Consider the following 22,851-nt stretch of genomic DNA (forward strand, 5'->3'; position numbering starts at 1 on the left):
GACCCCAGTGACGGGGGCGCTGAGACGAAGTCAGCAGGACACCGCCAGGGCGGCTCTTGGGAAGAAAAGCTGGCTCAGCGTTGGGCTGGTCCGTGTGCCGTGCACACAGCCTTAGGGCCCCGTCCATGCCCGGGGGCAGGGGGCGGTTGCGGCAGGCCCCCTGAGTGGCCCCCTCCCAACACCTACCTGGCCCCGCCATGGGTCTCACCGCTGCCCCTGGCAGAGAGTCAGGCCTGGCCCAGAACTCAGCCCTTATCCCTGGAGGGGAAAACACACACTAGTATTTATTAATCAAGTGCACAAAAAGTTGCCACCACTTTATTACTCAGAGTTTGCAAGCAATATTATACATAAGTCATTTTTATAACAATCAGGTTTGCTAAAAAATTGTCTTTTTTTCCATGCAATGGGGGTTTCTGCACCAGTGACACCTAGAACCTGTTAAATTAAATGCATCCTTTGTGCAGGCACTCCACAAAAATGTAAAGACCTCAGTTTTCTACTCATACCCACCCCAAAAGAAGCCCTGCCTCTTCTCTATTATATGGGTTATTAACGTTAAAAAAACTAGAAAAATAGTCATCTCACTTTCTGTAAAGTCCTTTTCGTGTATTTTTACGTGACCAAGACGTTGGCTTGGTTATGAATTCAAAAGTGCTCCCAAAGTTCTTGATGAGGACTCGTAGAGAAACCTGAAAGAGAGAGAGAGAGTCAGCGGCGGACACGCGCCCACACGTCCACAGCGCGGGCGCCACGCAGCCTCCACCAGGCAGAGCGCGGGCGGGCGGCCAGGGCCCGCGGGCAGCGGGGTGAGACCCGCGCCAGACTCGGCGCTGCGCCGCCACGGGCCGCCTGTGGGCGCTGCCCCCCGCCCCGCCCCGGGCAGACGCAGCACCTCACAGGGCCGCGCTCGCCCCAGACGGACGGACGGACGGACAGAGCACCTCACAGGCCCGTGCTCGCCCCAGACAGACAGACGGAGCACCTCACAGGCCCGTGCTCGCCCCAGACAGACGGACGGACGGACAGAGCACCTCACAGGCCTGTGCTCGCCCCAGACAGACGGATGGACAGAGCACCCCGGCAGGCCTGCACTCGCCCCAGGACAGACAGACGGACCACCTCACAGGCCCGCGGGGCAGACAGACAGACGGAGCACCTCACAGGTCCGCGCTCGCCCCAGGACAGACAGACAGAGCATCTCATAGACCCACACTCGCCCCAGACAGACAGACAAACGGAGTACCTCACAGGCCCGCACTCGCCCCAGACAGACAGACGGACGGACAGAGCACCTCACAGGCCCGCGCTCGCCTCAGAGAGTCAGACAGACAGAGCACCCAGGCGGGCCCACACTCTCCCCAGGACAGACAGACGGAGCACCTCACAGGCCTGCACTCGCCCCAGGACAGACAGACAGACGGAACACCTCACGGGGCCCACACTCGCCCCAGGACAGACAGACGGAGCACCTCACAGGCCTGCACTCGCCCCAGGACAGACAGACAGACGGAGCACCTCACGGGGCCCACACTCGCCCCAGGACAGACGGACCGACAGAGCGCCTCACAGGCCCGCACTCGCCGGCGCATAGTCCGTCCCGCACAAGGCCGCGCCCTGGCCCCAGGAGGGCCCGCTCAAGGTGCTGACACGCTCGGGCAAGCAGTGCGGCCTGGGTGCCCCTCCCATGCCCACGGTCAGCGGCCCGCTGCGCGCCGGTGAACGAGGCCCGCTTCCCCAGCAGCGCACGACGCACACCACTTCCTCTACCGCCCGCGACCCGCACACCCTTCCCCTCCCACCCCTGCACTCCCGTCCCCGGTGACGCTTGTTAGGGGCTCACAGATGCGAGGCAGCTTGTCAGCCCCTCGCCTTGCTTCTCCCTTCCCTGAGCTCCTTCAGAGGGTGTGGGCCAGCCAACCTCTGCGTCCCTGCTGACACGCGGCACGATCTGGGCCCCAAGTGGCCTCTCGGCTTATTCCCTCTTCAGCCCGGAGCTGTCACGGGCACTTGGGCCTGCCTGAGTCCTGCTCCAAACAGTATCAACACAGGCTCAGGGTAACTGGACATTTTCTAGTAGCCACGTTCAGAGAGATCAGGAGAAATCAGGTGAAATTCAAGAAATACAGGTGGCCCTTGAACAACACAGGGGTTTGGGATGCCAACCCTCTGCGAAGTGGAAAATCTGAATATAACTTAGCCCTCTGAGAACATGGCCCCCCACATGCACAGATTCAGCCAGCCAGGACAGGGCAGTCCCAGAGTATTTACCCCGGAGGTACCTGCATACAAGTGGACTCACACAGTGCAGACTTGTGCTGTCCAACAGCCAACAGCATATCTTACCTAACTCCATACATCGAAGGAAGGCGACCTGTAACCAACACAGCGTCGCCGACGCAGCTCAGGGCCCCTGCACACCAGCAGCGGAGCCTGTGCGTTTCCACAGCAGGGCTACATCTCCAGTAAGACTCATGTGTCCCAGCTTTCACAAGGGGCCACGTGGAGGCCAACACAGGAAAGTTTTTAAGATGTTTCTTTGTCTCAAAATTCAGGAATCTGGTTCAGACTCAGGTGTGCTGTTGTGGCGGAGCACCGCCCTTGGCAGGTGGTCACTGCTGTGTGCCATCACCCGCCCCCATCGCCAGGCAAGTGAGCACGCGACCACTGGTGGTCCCTCTCAGCCGCTGGTCAGCGCTGCGGTGGCTCAGCCCACAGCAATCAACTGTCAATGACCAATAGTGAGTGGTCTTGCTCAGCCACTGGTTGGCACCGCAGCGATTCCCTTAAGGGACCACCTGTCCGTGAGTGACCATTAGTGCCAATTCAACCAGCTGTCGATGGTGGCTGTTGGGTGGTAAGCGAGGCAAGAGGCAGGCCCCAGCCTTGTCCCTGGTGCCCCGGCTCACCCCACCTTGGGCCAGCAGGTTAGCTGGGGCTCCAGAGCCCTCGCCAAGGCTGCCTGCCAGCCGTGGCCCAGACCTCAAGGCAGTGGTGAGCCTCACGCACGCCTGTGTCTACACCCTCACGGCGGCGGTGGTCTGCATGGAAGCAGTCTGCAGGAACTGCCCTCCTCCACTGCCCCCGTTTCGGCCGCCTGAGGAGTCGAGTGTCAGTTGGGTCCCGAGTGCCTGGCTCTCTCGGGGATGAGAGCTGAGCAGGGTCTGGGGATGGCCCGGCCCTGAGGGAGCCGCCAGCGGAGCCCTGCTCCTCAGCCAGGACTGTGACCTCGGAGGGTGACATGAGTGTCCTGGGACTGTGCCCTTTCTTGTCAGAACAGAGAAGAACATTCGTGTGGTGGAGATTTACAGGAACTTTGCTACCTGACCGTGACTCGACCTCAAGGACGAAGGATCTGACGCCGACAAGTCTGCCACAGCCAACCACACCCCCTCAGCTTGCCTAGACAAGGGCTCTGCTGACAGGTTTCGGGGAGTCTGGGGTTTCTGTGGCGTGAGCCACGCATCTCTGCGTGTGGCCCTGCTGTGACCCTTTCTCTGCCCCGCACGCCGCAGTCTCAGTATTGCTTAGCCACGCTGTGCGTGGGCCTGCGGGCTTCTGTTGAGGTCATTTTTCTCTCCAGTCTCACCTAAAGTTTACTTACAGAAACAACAACAGAAAAGAACCTTGACAAGTGGGTATGTCTTTAGCCTGCCATGAAAACTCTCTCCCAACAGTGGTCGCACGGCTGCCTCCCCTAGGACCCTCCTCCACAGCGGTGTCTGTCCTGCTCTGGGTTGCCCTGCATGGAGGCCGTTTGGACCCCCGAGGAGCTGAGGCTCTGGTTCATCAGCTGTGCTTCCAATGAAGGGCTTTTAGTTCGGGCTGCAACTGATCTTTTCTTTAAAGACTCCTATCGGTGTCTGGCTGGCCCAGCCCTGCTGCCTCGCCGATGGCTGCCTGCCTGTCTCTCTCACTGCTCCACCACCGCACACGTGCCGTCACGTGCGTCTGCGCCCTGGGGATGCGGCGGGGGGGGGTGGAGACAGCAGGCAGTGGGCAGCACGGAGCCCACGGAAACCACCTGCAAAACAGCACGCAGGTGTCTGCTCCCGGGACACAAGGGCGCCTCGGCGCCCCTCCCGCCTGGCTCTCCCGGCAGGCGAGGCTCTGAAAGTGCAACGAGACAGCACCCAACGGACCAGTCAACAAGACACTGACCCCCCTGCAGAGACGGCCGGGGTGTCTGCTCAGAAAACACTCACTTCCCAATTAACGCCCCACTGCCTTAAGCTCTAACTAGACCAAAAGGCTCCTAGAGCCTGGAAGGCAAACCTGCCTTAATGTCGCTATGCTGACAAAAATAAATAATATTTAAAAATACAGTCTCAAACCTTAGCTGCATGTCCTCCACTGGACTGCTCTTTATGTTTCGGTTTCTAGGTCCCTCTTTTCCCTCACACACTGGTTTTTCTACAGTGCGCTTCCTGAATATTTAAGAAGGAAGCCAGTGTTTCAGCCTCTACCTATTTGCCTTTTTAGGACGTTTCCTCCTTAAAGGGAATAACTCTTTCTTGCCCTCTGCGTGTCAGCTCAGCAGAGGAACCGCATGTAGTTCCGGAAACAATGAATAAACGAAACGTTGCACTTGGTTGCTCAGTCACTGAGCCCAACTGACTCATGATTCTGGTCACGGGCTCAGCCGTTAGCCCTCCAAATCTTACACACCCGTTTTTAAATTCTATGAATATTCTTTTCTTTTCCATAGAGTAAGTTCTGAACTTCTAAGGCCTTTTTTCTGTCAATGTTAACTAATAACACAATTCAAGTACTCGCCTTGAACGTCTGTGCAAGTGAAAATGTCCCTCAGAGCAGTTCATACCATACTATTCAAAAAAACTGTCCTTACAGACGGTATTGCTAACAAAGAAATCCTGTAAGAGGCTCACATTTCGGAGGGTATGACTATGTGCTATGACAATTACTTGTCATTATCTGGTGTGTAATTCTCACAGGCTTACTGAATATCTGCACTGCCCAGTTGTTGAAAGCCATACCACCTGCAACGCGCCCAATCTCGTCTGGTCGCGAAAGCTAAGCAGGATCGGGCCTGGTTGGTACTTGAATAGGGGATCACCTGGGAACACCGGGTGCCATAGGCTTTTTGCCTCCCTCTCCTGGCTTCCCAGGTGGCTCAGTGGTAAAGAATCTGCCTGCCAATGCAAGAGACAAGGGTTTGAACCTTGGGACAGGAAGATCCCCGGGACAGGAAGATCCCCTGGAGAAGGAAACGGCAACCAACTCCAGTATTCTTGCCTGGGAAATCCCATGGACAGAGGAACCTGGTGGGCTACAGTCCATTGGGTCACAAAGGAGTCAGACACGAGTGAGCGACTAAATGGTGAGAGTGTTTTCAGAAACACACACACACACACACTCAGTTTCCTCCACATCAGAGGCTCACGTTCCTCTTCCCCACAGACGCAGAAATAAAACAGGTTCATAAAACATAGAGTCTGCTGGTTTCTCCCTCAAAGATCCTTCTTAAACTGCACAGGAAACAGTCAGCAGTCTCCAAAATAAAGCATGCAGCTGAACGCGTGTGCTTGGCGGATGACCAAGGACACTCCAGCCCCCTCCTCCAGTGCCCGGCTGCCTGTCACTGAGGCATGGCGCCAAGCAGGTCGGCAGGGACACTGGAGGGCTCCGCACAAGGCTCCACCTTTGCCGGGAGGCCGGACCACAGGGGCGGCACTGCGGGGCCCGGCCCTCCAGGCCCTCCACGGTGCCTGCTGGCTGGGGGAGTGCACGGGCGCGGCGAGGCTCGCTTGGCCCGGCAGCTCTCAGCACCGCCGTGCGTGCAGGGCCCCTGAGTTCCCAGGGGCCGGACAGGCAGCGTCCCCCCAGGAGGCCTCAGGGTCTCGCCCTCCCGGGAGTCAGGGTCAGCCTCGGGCTGCAAGTCCTCCCCAGTGGGAGCATGGCTCCTCCACACTTGAGCGTTCGCTACAACCCTCACCAGCCCCAACCCATCACACCGGCACCCTGACAGGAACGTGACTGGGAGCTCAGGCTGTCCTGTCACTGTGCGGTTTCTGCCTCCTTGAAACATCACTAACATTCTGAAAATGTTCACCAAACAAGGCTCAGGAGCCGTCTTAATACCTAACAAAATGGATTCTATGGAGAAAAGCACTGCTAGAGAAAAAGATGGACCTCTCATAAAAGTAAAAGGGTCAATTCATCAAGAAGATATAGTAGTTCTAAATTCACATGCTCCTAATATCAGGATAACAAAATATACAAAGCAAAACCCCTCTATCAAAAACAGACAGACAGATCCAGCAAGCAGAGTATCAGTAAAGACAGAGATGAACCCACCACCACCAACAGGATACAACTGCCATTTAGACATGCCTTCACCCAACAACAGCAAAACATGTGTTCTTCTCAAGCTCATATGGAACACTCACCACGATAGGTCACATATTAGGCCATAAAACACACCTTAATAAACTTAAAAGAATAGAAATCCATACAGTGTCTTCTCTCAGATAACATGGAATTAAACTAGAGATCAATTACAGAAAAATAACTGGAAAATTGAGAGATTAAATAATACATTTCTAAAGAACACATAGAGCAAAGAAGAAATTTCAAGAGAGATTTTAAAATATTTTTAACTAAGTGAAAATGTAACATAGAAATTTGTGCCATGCTGCAAAAGCAATGCTTAATCGGTAATAATAATCTATAGCACCAACTGAATATATTAGAAAAGCAAGAACATCCAAAATCAGTAATTAGGCTTCTACCTTAGGAAGCCAGAAAAAAAAAAAAAAAAAAAAGACTAAATTAAATCCAAAGCAGGCAAAAGAAAAAATAAAAATAAAAATTAGGACAGAAAGCAAAAAAATTAAGAAAAAGAAATCAATAGAGGAAATCAAAGAAACTAAAATCTGGCTCTTCTGAAGATCAATAAAACCAATACGCCTCTTTGTTGTTGTTTAGTGGCTAGGTTGTGTCCGACTCCTTTGTGACCCCGTGGTCTGAAGCCCACCAGGCTCCTCTGTCCATGGGATTTCTCAGGCAAGAATACTAGAGTGCGTTGCCATGCCCTTTGCCAGGGGATCTTCCCCACCCAGGGATGGAACCCAGGTCTCCTGCTTGGCAGGCAGATTCTTTACCACTGAGGCACCAGGAAAGCCCAACAAGCCTCTAGTCAGGCTGGAAAAAAAAAGAGGATACAAATTACTAATATCAGAAATGAAAGAGGGGACATGACTACAGATCCCATGGACATTATAAAAGATAATTAAGGAATACTACGCCCACAAAGTTGACAATCTAGATGAGATCCAAATTCCTGAAAGGCACAGTCTGCCAAAACTGAAATACAAGAAGAAACAGACAGCATGAACAGAAAGTGAAAGTCACTCAGTCATGTCCAACTCTTTGCGACCCCATGGACTGTATAGTCCCTGGAATTCTCCAGGCCAGCATACTCGAGTGGGTAGATGTTCCCTTTTCCAGGGGATCTTCCCAGCCCAGGGACTGAACCCAGGTCTCCCACACTGCAGGCAGATTCTTTACAGCTGAGCCATCAGGGAAACCCAAGAAGACTGCAGTGGGTAGCCAATCCCTTCTCCAGGGGAACTTCTTGACCCAGGAATGGGACCAGGATCTCAAAAACTTGAATAAATGATTAATAACCTTCCAAAGCGTCAGACCCAGATGGATTCACTGAAGAATTAATTCTGCGAAATGTTTGAGGAAGAAGTTTACCAATTATTTACAGTCTCTTTCAGAAGAAAGGAAAGGAATACTTTCTAACTCATTCTATGAGGCGAGCACCTCCCTAGTAGCAAAGCCAGACAACACATCACAAGGAAAGACAACTACAGAATGACCTCTCTCATGAGAGCCACTCAGTCATATCTGACTCTTTGCAACCCCACAAACTATACAGTCCGTGGAATTCTCCAGGCCAGAATACTGGAGTGGGTAGCCTTTCCCTTCTCCAAGAGATCATCCCAACTCAGGGATCAAACCCAGGTCTCCCGCACTGCAGGTGGATTCTTTACCAGGTGAGCCACAAGGGAAGCCCAAGAATACTGGAGTGGGTAGCCTATCCCTTCTCCAGCGGATCTTCCCAACCCAGGAATTGAACCGGGGTCTCCTGCACTGCAGGCGGATTCTTTACCAACTGAGCTATCAGGGAAACCCCACAGATGCAAAAACACTCAATAAAACATAAACTCAACAGTATATTAAAAAATTACATACCACGACCAACTGGGATTTATCCCAGATATGCAAAGCTGGGTTGGTATCTGGAAATCAACTAGTGTAACCCATCACATCAGCAGGCTCAAAAAGAAAAATGATATGGTCCTGTAAGTAGACGCAGAAAAGGCTTCTGACAAGACCCAACACCACCGTGATGAGAGCCATTTGTGGCTCAGGAGTAGCCGGGAACACCTCAACTTGGTAAAGGGCGTCTAGCGCTAACACTGTGCTTAATGGGGAGAAGCAGGAAGCTCTCCCACTGGCCCTTGTGCACGACAGCTGGCTCTTTTCACCGCTCCCTTTCCATGTTGTGCTGGAAGCCCTAGCTGATGCAGTAAGGTAAGAAAAGTAAAGAAAGGTCTACAGATTGCCAAGAAGACAAGGCTATCTTGTTAAAAGGCAGCAATTTAGGGTTTTGAAAGCCTTTCTTCTGAGGAGAAAGTAGATCTAGAAAGTGGTTTATCTCCTAGGCTTGTATAAAACGAACTACCTGGTTCAAAGCCCTGTAACACCTAACCATATGGTGTTCAGAAAATGGAAGGGAAACACTGCTTCTGTGGCTGGTCTGAGAGTCAGACACAATTCAGAAGAGTCTACAGGAAATCGCACAGCATGTCAAGACCGGTACATGGCAGCAGAAACCCTTGGTGGGAAACAGCTATGAGCGCGTCCTTAGAGAGGAGCCCCCGAGGCGGCAGCGGGCCACCCCACGGCAGGCAGCAGTGCGCGCCGCTCCAGTCTCCAGAGCGACCTCCCCGCGCCCGCCCCGCACACCCATGAACAGACGACTGCATCCGGTGAAGATCCCCGTTTCAAAAGGGCAGCAAACCGCCAAATGCAACCTGCTTAGGGTTAGAATCATACAAAGTGAGTTTGTACGCCCTTACTTTTCTAGGGAAGAATCTCATAAATAACAGTTTTGTTTTCTTTTTAAAGACAGAATGGGGAAGCAGGTAAAACACGCGCAAGGGGTCTTGCCAACAGAAACACTTCTGCCCCTTCAATCCCCAGTTCTCCACCTGCCTGCAACTGGCAGGAATGGAAGTGAGACCTAGCACATATTAAGGCTTGCCTAGCAGAGCTCAGATAGCCGCCGCTGGTGCATATTTGGCGCTCTACCTTTCCAAGCTGTCCTCCTCCAGAGTGATCTCCATGAATGTCTTCAGTTTTCTCTCAATGCTAGCTGCAACATCCTTCACTTTTGGGCTCTTATGTTTACCTGTTAGAGACAGAAAAATATTGAACACAACCAATCAAAAAGGACACGCACTTTTTCAATGCAGGGACAGTTTTAGTTAAGACAAAGCCTCCTATCCTCGCCTACATTAGTGCATCATTGACCTGTGGAACAGAAATAAGCCCTTTAAAAGGATGCTAGAAGATCCAGTGAGGGATTACAAAAACACTTCCTCACATCTGAAGTAGTTCTCAAAGGCATGATCCCATTCTGCTGTCCGTGCCATCAGACTTCATCATCACTGTCTTCAACAGTAATGAAACTAACACATTTCAGAATCAACCTCTGCTTGGCAAATGTCTAAGCACTTATTAAGCACGAGGTGCTCATTCACTCCTCAATCTCCATTCTCACACCCTCCACGTGGGGAACGTCCCTCACCCGCAGACGCTCCTCAGTCACATAACCTGCACGTGGAGAACATCCCTCACCTTGCTGACTGGCCCCCAGGAGACATGCCGAGGCAAGTCCTTCCAGATTCCCGGCTGGGGCCACACTAGCTACCAACTCCTGTCACGAATCTGCAGCCTGCCATGCACTCATGCTTATGGGGACACTTGTTTTGCGGAGAGCCCCCTATGCATAATACCTTAGAAAATAATTTGAACGTTACTAAAACTAGTCAAAAAATATAGAAACACAGCAGTAGTCACGTGCAGAGTTATTACTCTATTTGACACTTTGGTAAGGAACTCAGAGGTATCTCTATTTTTCCAGTAGTATTTCCACTGCCTATAACACTCAAGAGTACACACAGTTAAGCGAAACACAGATACGTAAAATATTAATACCAAAACACACTATCATTGGCAAAAATGATTCTGACTTTTAAACATACACGATAAAGGCAATAAGTGACAAATCAACAGAAATTTGGTCTGAGGTACAGAGAAGGAGAAATAATGTGTCCTGGGAAGAGTGGACAGGAGATACGTTAGGGAACTATTGTGATTCATGCTGGTACAGGGCAGCTACACAGCAGACGCCCAGGCAGACAGCACATGTGTGGAACATGGAAAGCTGGGGGAAAGCGCCTTGAGAGCCTGACTGGCAGGGGACTCGTTCCCAAACATTCTAAAATGGATCAAAGTAAGACACACTCGGCAGTATCACAGGTAATATAAGAGGAGACTTAACCAACCTTTATTAATAACCAAGATAATGTGCACAACAGCTGTGAGACATACGATGCCTTCAATATCCTCAGAAACGACACAAGCCTTCAGTTCCTCTAAAAATGACCTGAAACAAAGGAAACAATGCGATTACTTAATGGTACATCTTAATCCATTATAGAAAGACAAATAATGGCCAAGATTCATCAGTGCAGTTCAGTCCAGTCGCTCAGTCGTGTCCGACTCTTTGCGACCCCATGAATCGCAGCACGCCAGGCCTCCCTGTCCATCACCATCTCCCGGAGTTCACTCAGACTCACGTCCGTCGAGTCCGTGATGCCATCCAGCCATCTCATCCTCGGTCGTCCCCTTCTCCGCCTGCCCCCAATCCCTCCCAGCATCAGGGTCTTCCAATGAGTCAACTCTTCGCATGAGGTGGCCAAAGTACTGGAGTTTCAGCTTCAGCATCATTCCTCCCAAAGAAATCCCAGGGTTGATCTCCTTCAGAATGGACTGGTTGGATCTCCCTACAGTCCAAGGGACTCTCAAGAGTTTTCTCCAACACCACAGTTCAAAAGCATCAATTCTTTGGCGCTCAGCCTTCTTCACAGTCCAACTCTCACATCCATACGTGACTACTGGAAAAACCATAGCCTTGACTACACGGACCTCTGTTGGCAAAGTAATGTCTGCTTTTGAATATACTATCCAGGTTGGTCATAACTTTCCTTACAAGGAGTAAGCATCTTTTAATTTCATGGCTGCAGTCACCATCTGCAGTTATTTTTGAGCCCCCCAAAATAAAGTCTGACACTGTTTCCACTGTTTCCCCATTTATTTCGCATGCAGTGATGGGACCACATGCCGTGATCTTAGTTTCCTGAATGTTGAGCTTTAAGCCAACTTTTTCACTCTCCTCTTTCACTTTCATCAAGAGGCTTTTTAGTTCCTCTTCACTTTCTGCCATAAGGGTGGTGTCATCTGCATATGACATTAATTCCAGCTTGTGTTTCTTCCAGCCCAACATTTCTCATGATGTGCTCTGCATATAAGTTAAATAAGCAGGGTGACAATATACAGACTTGACGTACTCCTTTTCCTATTTGGAACCAGTCTGTTGTTCCATGTCCAGTTCTATCTGCTGCTTCCTGACCTGCATATAGGTTTCTCAAGAGGCAGGTCAGGTGGTCTGGTATTGCCATCTCTTTTAGAATTTTCCACAGTTTCTTGTGATCCATACAGTCAAAGGCTTTGGCATAGTCAATAAAGCAGAAATAGATGTTCTTCTGGAACTCTCTTGCTTTTTCCATGATCCAGCGGATGTTGGCAATTTGATCTCTGGTTCCTCTGCCTTTTCGAAAACCAGCTTGAACATCAAGAAGTTCACAGTTCACGTATTGCTGAAGCCTGGCTTGGAGAATTTTGAGCATTACTTTACTAGCGTGTGAGATGAGTGCAATTGTGTGGTAGTTTGGGCATTCTTTGCCATTGCCTTTCTTTGGGATTGGAATGAAAACTGACCTTTTCCAGTCTTGTGGCCACTGCTGAGTTTTCCGAATTTGCTTGCATATTGAGTGTAGCACTTTCACAGCATCATCTTTCAGGATTTGAAACAGCTCAACTGGAATTCCATCACCTCCACTAGCTTTGTTCGTAGTGATGCTTTCTAAGGCCCACTTGACTTCACATTCCAGGATGTCTGGCTCTAGATGAGTGATCACACCATTGTGATTACCTTGGTTGTAAAGCTCTTTTGTACAGTTCTTCTGTGTATTCTTGTCACCTCTTCTTAATATCTTCTGCTTCTGTTAGGTCCAGACCATTTCTGTCCTTGATCGAGCCCATCTTTGCATGAAATGTTCCCTTGGTATCTCTAATTTTCTTGAAGAGATCTCTAGTCTTTCCCATTCTGTTCTTTTCCTCTATTTCCCTGCACTGATCACTGAGGAAGGGTTTCTTATCTCTTCTTGCTATTCTTTGGAACTCTGCATTCAGATGCTTATATCTTTCCTTTTTTCCTTTGCTTTTCGCTTCTCTTCTTTTCACAGCTATTTGTAAGGCCTCCTTGACAGCCATTTTTCTTTTTTTGCATTTCTTTTCCATGGGGATGGTCTTGATCCCTGCCTCCTATACAATGTCATGAACCTCGGTCCGTAGTTCATCAGGCACTCTATCTATCAGATCTAGTCCCCTAAATCTATTTCTTACTTCCACTGTATAATCATAAGGGATGTGATTTAGGTCATACCTGAATGGCCTAGTGGTTTTCCCTACTTTCTTCAATTTAAGTCTGAATTTGGCAATAAAGAGTTCAGGATCTGAGCCACACTCAGCTCCTTGACTGTATAGAGCTTCTCCATCTTTGGCTGCAAAGAATATAATCAATCTGATTTCGGTGTTGACCATCTGGTGATGTCCATGTGTAGAGTCTTCTCTTGTGTTGTTGGAGGAGGGTGTTTGCTATGACCAGTGTGTTCTCTTGGCAAAACTTTATTAGCCTTTGCCCTGCTTCATTCCGCATTCCAAGGCCAAATTTGCCTGTTACTCCAGGTGTTTCTTGACTTCCTACTTTTGCATTCCAGTCCCCTGTAATGAAAAGGGCATCTTTTTTGGGTGTTAGTTCTAAAAGGTCTTGTAGGTCTTCACAGAACCATTCAACCTCAGCTTCTTCAGCATTACTGGTTGGGGCATAGACTTGGATTACTGTGATATTGAATGGTTTGCCTTGGAAATGAACAGAGATCATTCTGTCGTTTTTGAGATTGCATCCAAGTACTGCATTTCGGACTCTTTTGTTGACCATGATGGCTACTCCATTTCTTCTGAGGGATTCCTGACCACAATCGTAGATATAACGGTCATCTGAGTTAAATTCACCCATCCCAGTCCATCTTAGTTTGCTGATTCCTAGAATGTCGAAAGTTCACTCTTGCCATCTCTTGTTTGACCACTTCCAATTTGCCTTGATTCATGGACCTGACATTCCAGGTTCCTATGCAATATTGCTCTTTACAGCATTGGATCTTGCTTCTATCACCAGTCACATCCACAGCTGGGTATTGTTTTTGCTTTGGCTCCATCCCTTCATTCTTTCTGGAGTTATTTCTCCACTGATCTCCAGTAGCATATTGGGCACCTACCAACCCGGGGAGCTTCCCTTTCAGTATCCTATCATTTTGCCTTTTCATACTGTTCATGGAGTTCTCAAGGCAAGAATACTGAAGTGGTTTGCCATTCCCTTCTCCAGTGGACCACACTCTGTCAGATTCATCAACCACCATGAATTCCAGATTTCAGAGAATGGGAAATACCACGTTTCAGTAACATGGGATGATTAAAGTCTTTCCACACTCTTCACTGTAAACATGACCAATCATACAGGTGAGACACTAAAATCAGATGCTGCTGCTAGTAAGAGAACAGGGATGTTCTGGTAAGTGAATGAAGCCCTCTGCATACTTATAATATCACAAGAAAGACATAATGTGCTATTGAAAGATAATTCACAGCTGTTGAAATGATGCTTTTGGAGTCTGCAGCAAACATATCCACTGTGGAAGGTCCGCAGGCATTAGCCATCCGCAGGGCTCTCCCTTGTGTGGCCCACCAGTGCTGCCTGTGCACAAGACACCCTGGAGTCAGGCCAGGTGATGCCCACGTGGAGAGATGAGCACGTACCCAGTGAGAACCACACGGAGCCTAACCAAGCACCCACTGTCAGAAGCACTGCGGTGCACAGTAACGCTGCACATGTTTCCCTCTGAATGAACTGGAGTTACAATAAGCATAACCAGAGACTATGTGGATGAATGTTCCTTTCAGAAAGTTAAAATTTCTCTTTGTACAAGTATAATGCTAATATCTTGAGAGTAAAAGGAAGAGAGCCAATGTTACTGAGAGCTTACAGCCAGAGGAGTAAGAAGACAGTAAAGAGAAAAGGATTACCTGACTATATTTGGAGACTTTATTATTATTCCTATTAAACACCTTGAAAATGGCGGAAGGGCTGAAAGACCCTCTGGCGGGGTAAGCTCTTCCGTATCAGAAACCTAAAAAAAAGTCAAGTTAGTAACATGAATCGAGACTGGGACTGGGCTAAGCACTCGTTTTATATTTCTCTGAACTTTCCTACAAACTTGAAAAAGGCTTTCCAGAAACTCAAAGTAAGTATTTTTGTTAACTTTTGCAATGGCTATCATAATCATGATTCACAGTGGTATCAATCAATTGGACAGAAGGAAAAAGACACATGTCACTCGACAAGCCCTCTGTCAAACACTCTTTGATTATCTACTTTTGTCAACAATGTGTTTCTACACTAAGCAAATTTAACTGTTATTCTTATTAGCCTAGATCAGGTTTTCTCAACTCAAACTTTTTCTATAAAGCAGTAAAATAGTAAATAGTAAGTAGTAAACATTTTAAACTTTGTGGGCAAAATGATCTCAGCCACAACTACTCAATTCTGCTGTTATAGCACAAAGCAGCCATAGGAAAAAAATGTAAATAAATGGGCCACAGTGGCCCACAAGCCACTGATGGACTCACAGTTGTCAGCTGTGTGCCTTGCGGGCCTGAGTAACTTCCAGTTATTAGGCTGTGTATAGGCCAGGAATCACGCTCCTAAACCAGAATGATCTCCCTTCAAGCTTTCAGGAGGGCCTGAAATTCTGTTAATGTCCTACAATTTTGTCAACTTCTTTTACATTTGTGATTTCATAATACAACATTTGTAGAAATTGTATGTTCGCATTTATATATTTCCACGGTATTTCCTGTCAATCTCTCCCTTCCATACTGAGAGAGAAACCCCACTGTTTACTGTCTTCAGGCGCTGCTGCATGGCCTCACACACTAGCATCAGGGCTCCAGGCCCTGACAGCGTGCGCTTTATTGTGAGCTGAATCATCATCCTGGTTACGTCGGCCTTGAACCAAGCAGGCTAATCATATGAAACAGGCTCCTGCCAGGAACTGGCCAGTCCTTTATGGACTAGGAGCAAACTATCTGTCTAAACTGATATTACAGATTCATACTTCCTGTGCTTAAAAGAAAAAGTAAGGCTTATGTATTGCACGGCAGTCAGAGATGTGAGCTGCTCCAGAAACAGGACCAGGGCACTCTCACACCCTGCTCACCGCCAAGCACGGCTGTGAACACAAACCAGCCACGGAACCGTGAGGTGCAGCTATGGAAGAAGCGGACCTCCCGCAGTACCTGAGCTCTGAAAAATAGCTAGAGAAAGGCAAGAACATGCTGCCAGCAGAAAACAGCCTCTTCAGTAGCCAAAACGAGACACAGCAGCTTCGGGACAACGCACCTTCCGGAGCCAGTGGCTTATCTCAACCACAGACGCAGCGATTAGGGTGGAGAACACGCCCCGGTGAACAGGCGTGCCCACGTGCCAGGACTGCACGGTGCTGATGAATTCATGCAGAGGAGTCTGAACAGAGTAGAGGAGCTACGAGAAACACATCAGCCACCGTTAGTCCTGAACAGTCTCCATCAGGGACACAGCCTCCTCCTGTATCCGCGGGGCCGAGGCCCGTCCCGCCTGATGCCCCTGCTGCCCACGCCCTCCTCTCTGGTGCCGGAGACGACACACAGCCCGAAGGCCCTGGGCAGTACCTTGAACACACTCTACCCCAGAGCAGAGAAAAACTCTGAGAACAGGAGCATCAGCAACATTAATAAAGTTCTCAAAACGAAAGAGGAAGAAATATCACTGACATTAAGGGAAGACACCCACTATGAGGCCACGTGTTCCGAACAAAGCTGCACAGCCAATAGTGAGGAAAAAAAATTCTGGCACAAATTACATAACAGATCACAGACACCTGAACGAACTCCTCAAAAACAGGACTTTTTCAAATTAACTCAAATATGACCTAGGCTACAGAAAATATGGCCAATGACCTTCAATTACCTCTACAAGCTAAAGGCAGAATAAAATGGAAAGTTCCAATAACTCATAAACATCCTCCCACTGAAGCATTTTTTAACTCTTCACTCCTGGCAGCTGAGTACTCACAAGCTACTGCAATTAGTTCTCTGCTTCTGTCCTGCTGAGCAGAAGAGCTCCTGGGCCAATGGCCCGCTGACCCGAACTGCCAACACAGTCCCCAGAGCAGCGCTCAGAGGTGGGCTCCTGGCCTCCCGGCCTCCTCCCTGGAGCATGCTGCCCCAGGGAGAGGGGGCAGCACCAGTGGAAAGGGGCACTGGGCAGCCGTCTCCTGCTGCATGGCACCTCCCCGCAACGCCAACAGCACCCACGGGCTCCAGGGCCTGCAGGCCTGGCTCCACACCCTGGGCCGCCAGCTGGGTGCTGCCCTTTTAGTTCTGACCCTGCCGGGGGAGGAGCCCACACCTGCAAACCCTCTTCTGGCTGCTTCTTGAAGCTCCGTGCCATGCACTCCAGCATCTGCTGAAATACTTTCTGGACCATGTCAAACACCACGGCGACCTCTTCCTCTGAGTCTGCTTTCCACATCAAGGAACTTCCAGTTATCTCTTTCAGAATGCCGAGAAGCAATGAAACATAAAAGAATCCCTTCACTGGAAACAAAGTTGGGAAAATCTGTTGTTTAATCACACAATTTAGTTGAAATTATTACATTTTTCACTTAACACATATATTATGGTAACTTAGAGGAGTGTTACTGGTGAGCCAGTACCAAGTTGATCAGATTAATATAAAATCTGACATCCACACAACTGGCTCCTTTTATTAGACACAAAGCCACTGTCCTCACAAACAGTGTGGACAGACTCGGCTTGCGCGGACAGCGCAGCTCCTGCAGCCGCAGGTGCCTCCCCACATGACGGAGACACTGACGACGAGTCTGAGAGGAAAGGCCCAAAAGCCTCATGACAAAGACCTATTTCTGTTTGCAACAAAACTCTAAAAGAATGAGCTCATAGCAGATTCTCTCCCGGGAAATGCTGATTATTAAAATATCTAAATACAAAGATCATTTCAGCTGGGTCCAAGGTAAGGTTAGAAGCTTAGGGCCTTATACTTGAGGGGAAAAGACAACTCTATGTAATAAATCCGCCTACATTGGAGATATAAAAATTTCCATGGAGCTAATTAGAATTTTAGAAGTGTTAAAAACAGATTCAATCCTTGTGTGCTGCTAAGTCACGTCAGCTGTGTCTGACTCTTTGTGACCCCCTGGACTGCAGCCTGCAGGCTTCTTTGTCCATGGGATTCTTTAGGCAAGAATACTGGAGTGGGTCGCCATGCCCTCCTCCAGGGGATCTTCCCCACCCAGGGATCGAATCTGTATCTCTTAGGACTCCTGCACTCCCACACTCCTCCACACTTACCACTAGTGCCACCTGGGAAGCCCAGATTCAATCCTTAGGGGAAAATAATTGCCAGATGATAAACTGAGTTACCCAAATGCAAATCATTTTTAATGTTTCAATTATTAGCCTTAGATTTATTTAAAGTATTTGTTTGTTTATTTGGCTGTGCTGGTCTTTGCTGCGGCATGTGGTATCTAGCTCCCTGCCCAGGGATTGAACCTGGGCCCCCACATCGGCAGCATGGAGTCAGCCACTGGACCACCAGGGCAGGCCCTAAACTTAAGATGGAAGTGAGACTCATAATGAATTAAACAAAGCAGAAAGTTAGATCTTGGAACAAAAAGATTTCTCCTATTCACTATTTAGCCTCTGTGGGTATTTTGAAGCCCTTTAGTTACAGATAAGGAAACGTATAATCGAGGCAGCAGAGCAAAGCAACTGCCAGCAGCTCGGGGGCAGGCCAGCCACCACCCTAGGGGCAGCAGCACAGGGAGGGAGCAACTGTGGGGTCTGAGGCCTGCACCCCAGTGCTCAAGACCACACAAGACCCCAGGGGACCGGCGCAAACTCACTGCTGGGCTTGCTCCATGACCATACCATTCTCAGTCTCCTCTAGCAAGTGTCTCAGTTAGGGCCACTTAACCCCTCCTTCCCAGCCTCTGCGGCTCTCAGAGGAGCACGTGCAGCTCCAGCTGTGCAGTGAGCCCACGTGGCAGCAGCTGGGAGGCCGCAGGGCGGGGCTCATGGCAGCGGGCTCTCAGCCAGAGCCTGGCCCGAGGCCGAGGGGACGGCCTGGGCCCCACACTCCTCCCACCACTGTGTGAGGGGCTGCAAGAACCCGCCCGATCCCGGGGGGCTCCAGATAACCCTCAGCCTGGATGGCCTGAGGGCAGCCAACTTCCCAGGCACTCTCTCAGCATGTACCACCTGGCACCTCCTCCAAGGCAGGTGTGGACACCACGGTGTCAGTCACCAGGGCCACAGTGTCACCCCATCCTCAGGGTGACAGCGACTTCCCAGGGGTCCCAGGGTGGGGGGCCATTAAACAACTCCTGACTCACAGGCAGACAGCGAGCTCTCTTCTGTGAGCTCTGCCCACGACACCCGACGTGAGCCACAGACAGGTGGGCACACAGCGCAGCCGTCCACAGCCACACGGCCCCCAAGGGAGAAGCCTAAGACCCCGCCAGAAATGGTGCACCTGTCACGGCCAGTACTGAAAGCACCATGGACTCCCTGGCTGCCTCGGCCTGCTAGTTCTTTTTTTGACGTAAACCAGTTTGTTACACGTCTGTCACTCAAAAGTGAGAGTCGAGCAAAGGGAGGCACTGCTTCTTATTGGGAGTTGCTCTTAACTAGTCCTTTAACAAACCAGGTACCTGTCTGCATGATTCCAAGGCTCCACTGTAGAAGATGCATCTGGAACTTGCGGTCGCCAAGGCCAACCATGATGACATCCTTACACACAGTCAAGTAGGTCTGGAAGAGAGACAGACATGCTGCTGTGACCTCCTCACAGAGGCGAGAGGGGCCGCACGCAGCTGGCACAGCTCCTAATACCTAAGGGGCTGCCCGGTGAATCAGAGAGAAGGTATTCACACAGTGGTTTCCATAAAGACACATCAATTCTCATTTTTCTTTCTATAGGAAATCTAGAAACACATTTTCTGTAATTCTAAAAACAGCACCTGTTACCTGTACTGTGCAAAATTGCATTAAAATTACACAGTTTGTGCTTCGCAAAAGATAAACTCTGGACACTCAGAGGCTAGCGTAGGTACTCAAGAAAGCAGCATTACTGACTGAAGTCACAGTTCAGATTGGAAATGAGACCCGGAAGCCCATCACAGTGGAGCAGGGTTTCCATGTCCCAAGACTCCTAACCTGGATAATCTGCTGATAAACCACCCTGTAAAGCTTCAGGTATTCTTCATCTTGATCGCGAATGAAGGATAAAACTTTGCTTTCTAACCAAGACCCGGTATCTTCCAAAGTGGACAGGTACACTTTGCCTTCTGAGCAGAACTGCCCAAAAACAAGAGCAGAGAGGTCAGTGCAGAGCCCCGGGCCTGCTCAGCCCGCGCCCTGCCCCGAGCCACAGACACACCTTGTGTTGAAGATGGATACTCAGCCGACAGTACAGGCTGAAGGCCCGCAGGGCGGCGCCCTCACTCAGGCGCGGAGGGCTGCCACCTGGCGTCTGCAGAATGGACTCCAGACTCCCCTGCGGAACAGGACTCCTCAGGCCGTGCTCTGGCCAAGCAACCCACATGGAAGGCGAAGACACCGCGGCCCGGAGTGCCGGGCAGGTACAGCGCCGCGGGCCGTCCTGAGAATCCCGTGCCTCCTCCCTCCGCCAGGCCTCCCACAAAGCGGCAAGATCACCGCTCTTCCAGGCGCTGCCCCCAGGGCCCAGGACCAAGCTCTGCCAGCTCATGCCTCCCACACCCCCGCCCGTCCCGCCCGCTGCTAGTGCATGGGGGCCTCTGGCGCGACAGGACCAGGCAGCAGCAGCCGGGGCGGGCCTGCAGAGACAGCCGCAGAGAGAGGGAGTGAATGCACAGGGCGGCACGGCGACAGCCCGGGGCGGCCTGCCCCAAACTCGGGGGCTGGAGCCCCCACGGCCACACGAGGCGGAGAGCGAAGCGCCTGGGAGTGGGGCCTCCTGCCCGTGGCCGGCTCCGGCAGGCAGGCCCACCCGCAGAGGCAGACAGGACAGGACGCCGGGCTCTGACGGGGCCTGGTACAAGGAGCAGGGCCCAGAAATGTGCGCCTGGCCCCCTCCCGCCCCCAGGTGAAGAGCGACACCATGACACAGAAAACTCAGATCTGACTTCATCAGTCACCTTCCATGCAGCCTGTGTCTGTCCTACAGACCTACCTTGGATGTTTCAAGTGCTTTCAAAAGACAGTTCAGCTTCTTCTGGGGCGCAGAGAGGAGGCACTCGCGGTTCCTGGGGTGGGTCAGCAAATACTCCACGTAGACCAGCGCCAGCCCAGGTTTGGCCGGACACGGGTCCTGGACCCGCACTCTCCGCTTGGAGGCCGAGTTACCCTGAGGGGCAGGGAGAGACCGGCGGGAGGAGAGCTGTGAGCCCCGGCACGCCGCCCTCAGGGGAGCGCAGCAGGGAGACGCCTACCTTGCTCTGAGGTGGCTCCTCAGGCAGCCAGTCGCAGACAAGCTCCAGGACGTGCCCCACGTGGCCCCAGGAGCAGAGGCAGTCGAGCAGGATGCAGTAGGTCCTGTCGGCGGCTCCCTCCTCTTGGTTCCTCAGTGTGGAAATCACACCGCAGCTGCAAGGGCCACACACATACAATCACGTCTGTTTCTCGATAACGACTATTCACTTTCCTAAAAGGTGGGGAAAACGGAGACGCTAAAAGCTGCAGAACACAAACCCTTCCTATCACGGGAGCATGCGGACATCCTCCACTGCAGGAAAAATCCACCGTTTTCCACAGTCACTGGCAGGGTAAGTTCCAGGACAAAACGGTGACTCTGCAAGCAGCGTCGGGGACCCAAGCCCACGTGCCTTGGGCGTGAGGTGCCAGGCGCCCGCCAGGCACATAAAACCCCAGTCTTTTGTTTCTGTGCTGCGTCTGTCAGACTGTACAGATTCTTCATTTTGGGGAAATAATTTGCCTAGCATCAAAACATTCATTTTTAAATATATATGAATAAAAATAAGTAATTTTTACTGAGTTAATAATCAACACTCTAAAGCAACACTGCCCAATAAAATATAACTTGAGCCACAAAAACAGGCCAGTGTGTCATTCTAAAGGTTCTAATAACCATATCTGAAAAGGAAGACTGACCTCAGTGATACATCAGCCCAGCCCACCTGCAACACTAGACGCAGTCAGAGTAGAAAACCGTGGTGTGGCACGCCACAGCCCTCTTTCCACACCAGACCCGAGTCAGAGTGCACCCTGCACGCACAGCTCATCCCAGCGCCGCGTCCCAGGCACTCAGGGCCACGTGCGGCTGCAGCTCTGCGGCGGCTCAGCTCAGACCGCGTGTCCCCACCTGCACTTGGATGAGTCCCGGCACTCAGTGCCCCGGGCCCTGGAAGCCGCTGCCCTGCCCTCCCGCCTGCAGGCCACGCGGGCGTCGCCGGGGAGACCAGAGGGCGGGTAGCAGGCACCTGAAGGTGGGCACGGCCGGGGCGGGCATCAGGGACGCCAGCACGCACAGAGGGGTCCTGCAGCGGTCGTCCTGGGGGCAGGGAAAGACACAGAGGGGAATGTGAGCAGTGCGGCCCGAGGAACCCGCTGCAGGGCCGCTGGGTGGGGACAGCACACAACAGGACCCGGGCTCTGCGAGGCTCCAGGTGTGCTGGGTCTTCTCAGGCTTTCCCAGGATGCTTCCCTACTTTCCGTGATGTGTCATTCTTATTAAACACCCACTGTGTACCAGGAGACCCCGGGGACACAGCAGTGCCCAGAACAGACCAAAGTCCTAGCTGTGAAGGCACTGACTTGCATTCTAAAAAGAATACTGATGAAAGAAAAAAACTACAATCCTATGTACCTGGTGTGCCCTCAGTACAAAACTCAAGAAAACGAAGCTCATCAGAAAAGTTCTTAATCAGAACACCTTCAGAAGGCAGGGCAGTGCAACGGAGCTACCTGGCCAAGCCCAAGTCCCAGTGGAGCCCACAGCCCAGCCAGCAGGGACCAGCAGGGAGAAGGCTGCTCTCTGGGCAGGGCTGGCAGGGACCCGTGAGGAAAGCACACAGGCCCCCGGAGCCACTTTGCACATGGCAGCCACCTCACCACAGCCATCCCTGTTGCCGTAACAGGGCCGACAGGCCAGACGCCACCCAGATCACTAATAAGAAATACCCTCAGATGGCAACACAACCAGAGAAGATGGGTCCTAAAAGGAAAAGAAACAACAATTTTCCTGAAAAATAAACAGGAGCAAACTCACAGTTCCATCTGTAACTAATCTGCATT

General features: G+C 50.9%; 1 protein-coding gene across 1 annotated transcript in view; it reads right to left on the bottom strand.

Annotated features, from left to right (window-relative positions):
* Nucleotides 1-598: 598 nt before the first annotated feature.
* NCAPG2 (non-SMC condensin II complex subunit G2) overlaps nt 599-22,851 on the bottom strand; it is a 67,727-nt gene continuing 45,474 nt past the window's right edge. Inside the window, exons 16-27 of the mRNA XM_052638858.1 lie at nt 22,038-22,108; nt 21,030-21,183; nt 20,771-20,944; nt 19,997-20,113; nt 19,774-19,914; nt 19,269-19,368; nt 16,946-17,133; nt 15,899-16,039; nt 14,524-14,627; nt 10,605-10,705; nt 9,346-9,445; nt 599-692 (exon numbers count right to left, since the gene is read on the bottom strand). Of these exons, the coding sequence (XP_052494818.1) occupies nt 641-692; nt 9,346-9,445; nt 10,605-10,705; nt 14,524-14,627; nt 15,899-16,039; nt 16,946-17,133; nt 19,269-19,368; nt 19,774-19,914; nt 19,997-20,113; nt 20,771-20,944; nt 21,030-21,183; nt 22,038-22,108 (1,443 nt within the window). The 3' untranslated portion in view covers nt 599-640. The remainder of the gene's footprint in view (nt 693-9,345; nt 9,446-10,604; nt 10,706-14,523; nt 14,628-15,898; nt 16,040-16,945; nt 17,134-19,268; nt 19,369-19,773; nt 19,915-19,996; nt 20,114-20,770; nt 20,945-21,029; nt 21,184-22,037; nt 22,109-22,851) is intronic.

Source organism: Budorcas taxicolor, chromosome 4, assembly GCF_023091745.1.
Source record: "Budorcas taxicolor isolate Tak-1 chromosome 4, Takin1.1, whole genome shotgun sequence".
In the NCBI taxonomy this organism is placed as follows: Eukaryota; Metazoa; Chordata; class Mammalia; order Artiodactyla; family Bovidae; genus Budorcas; species Budorcas taxicolor.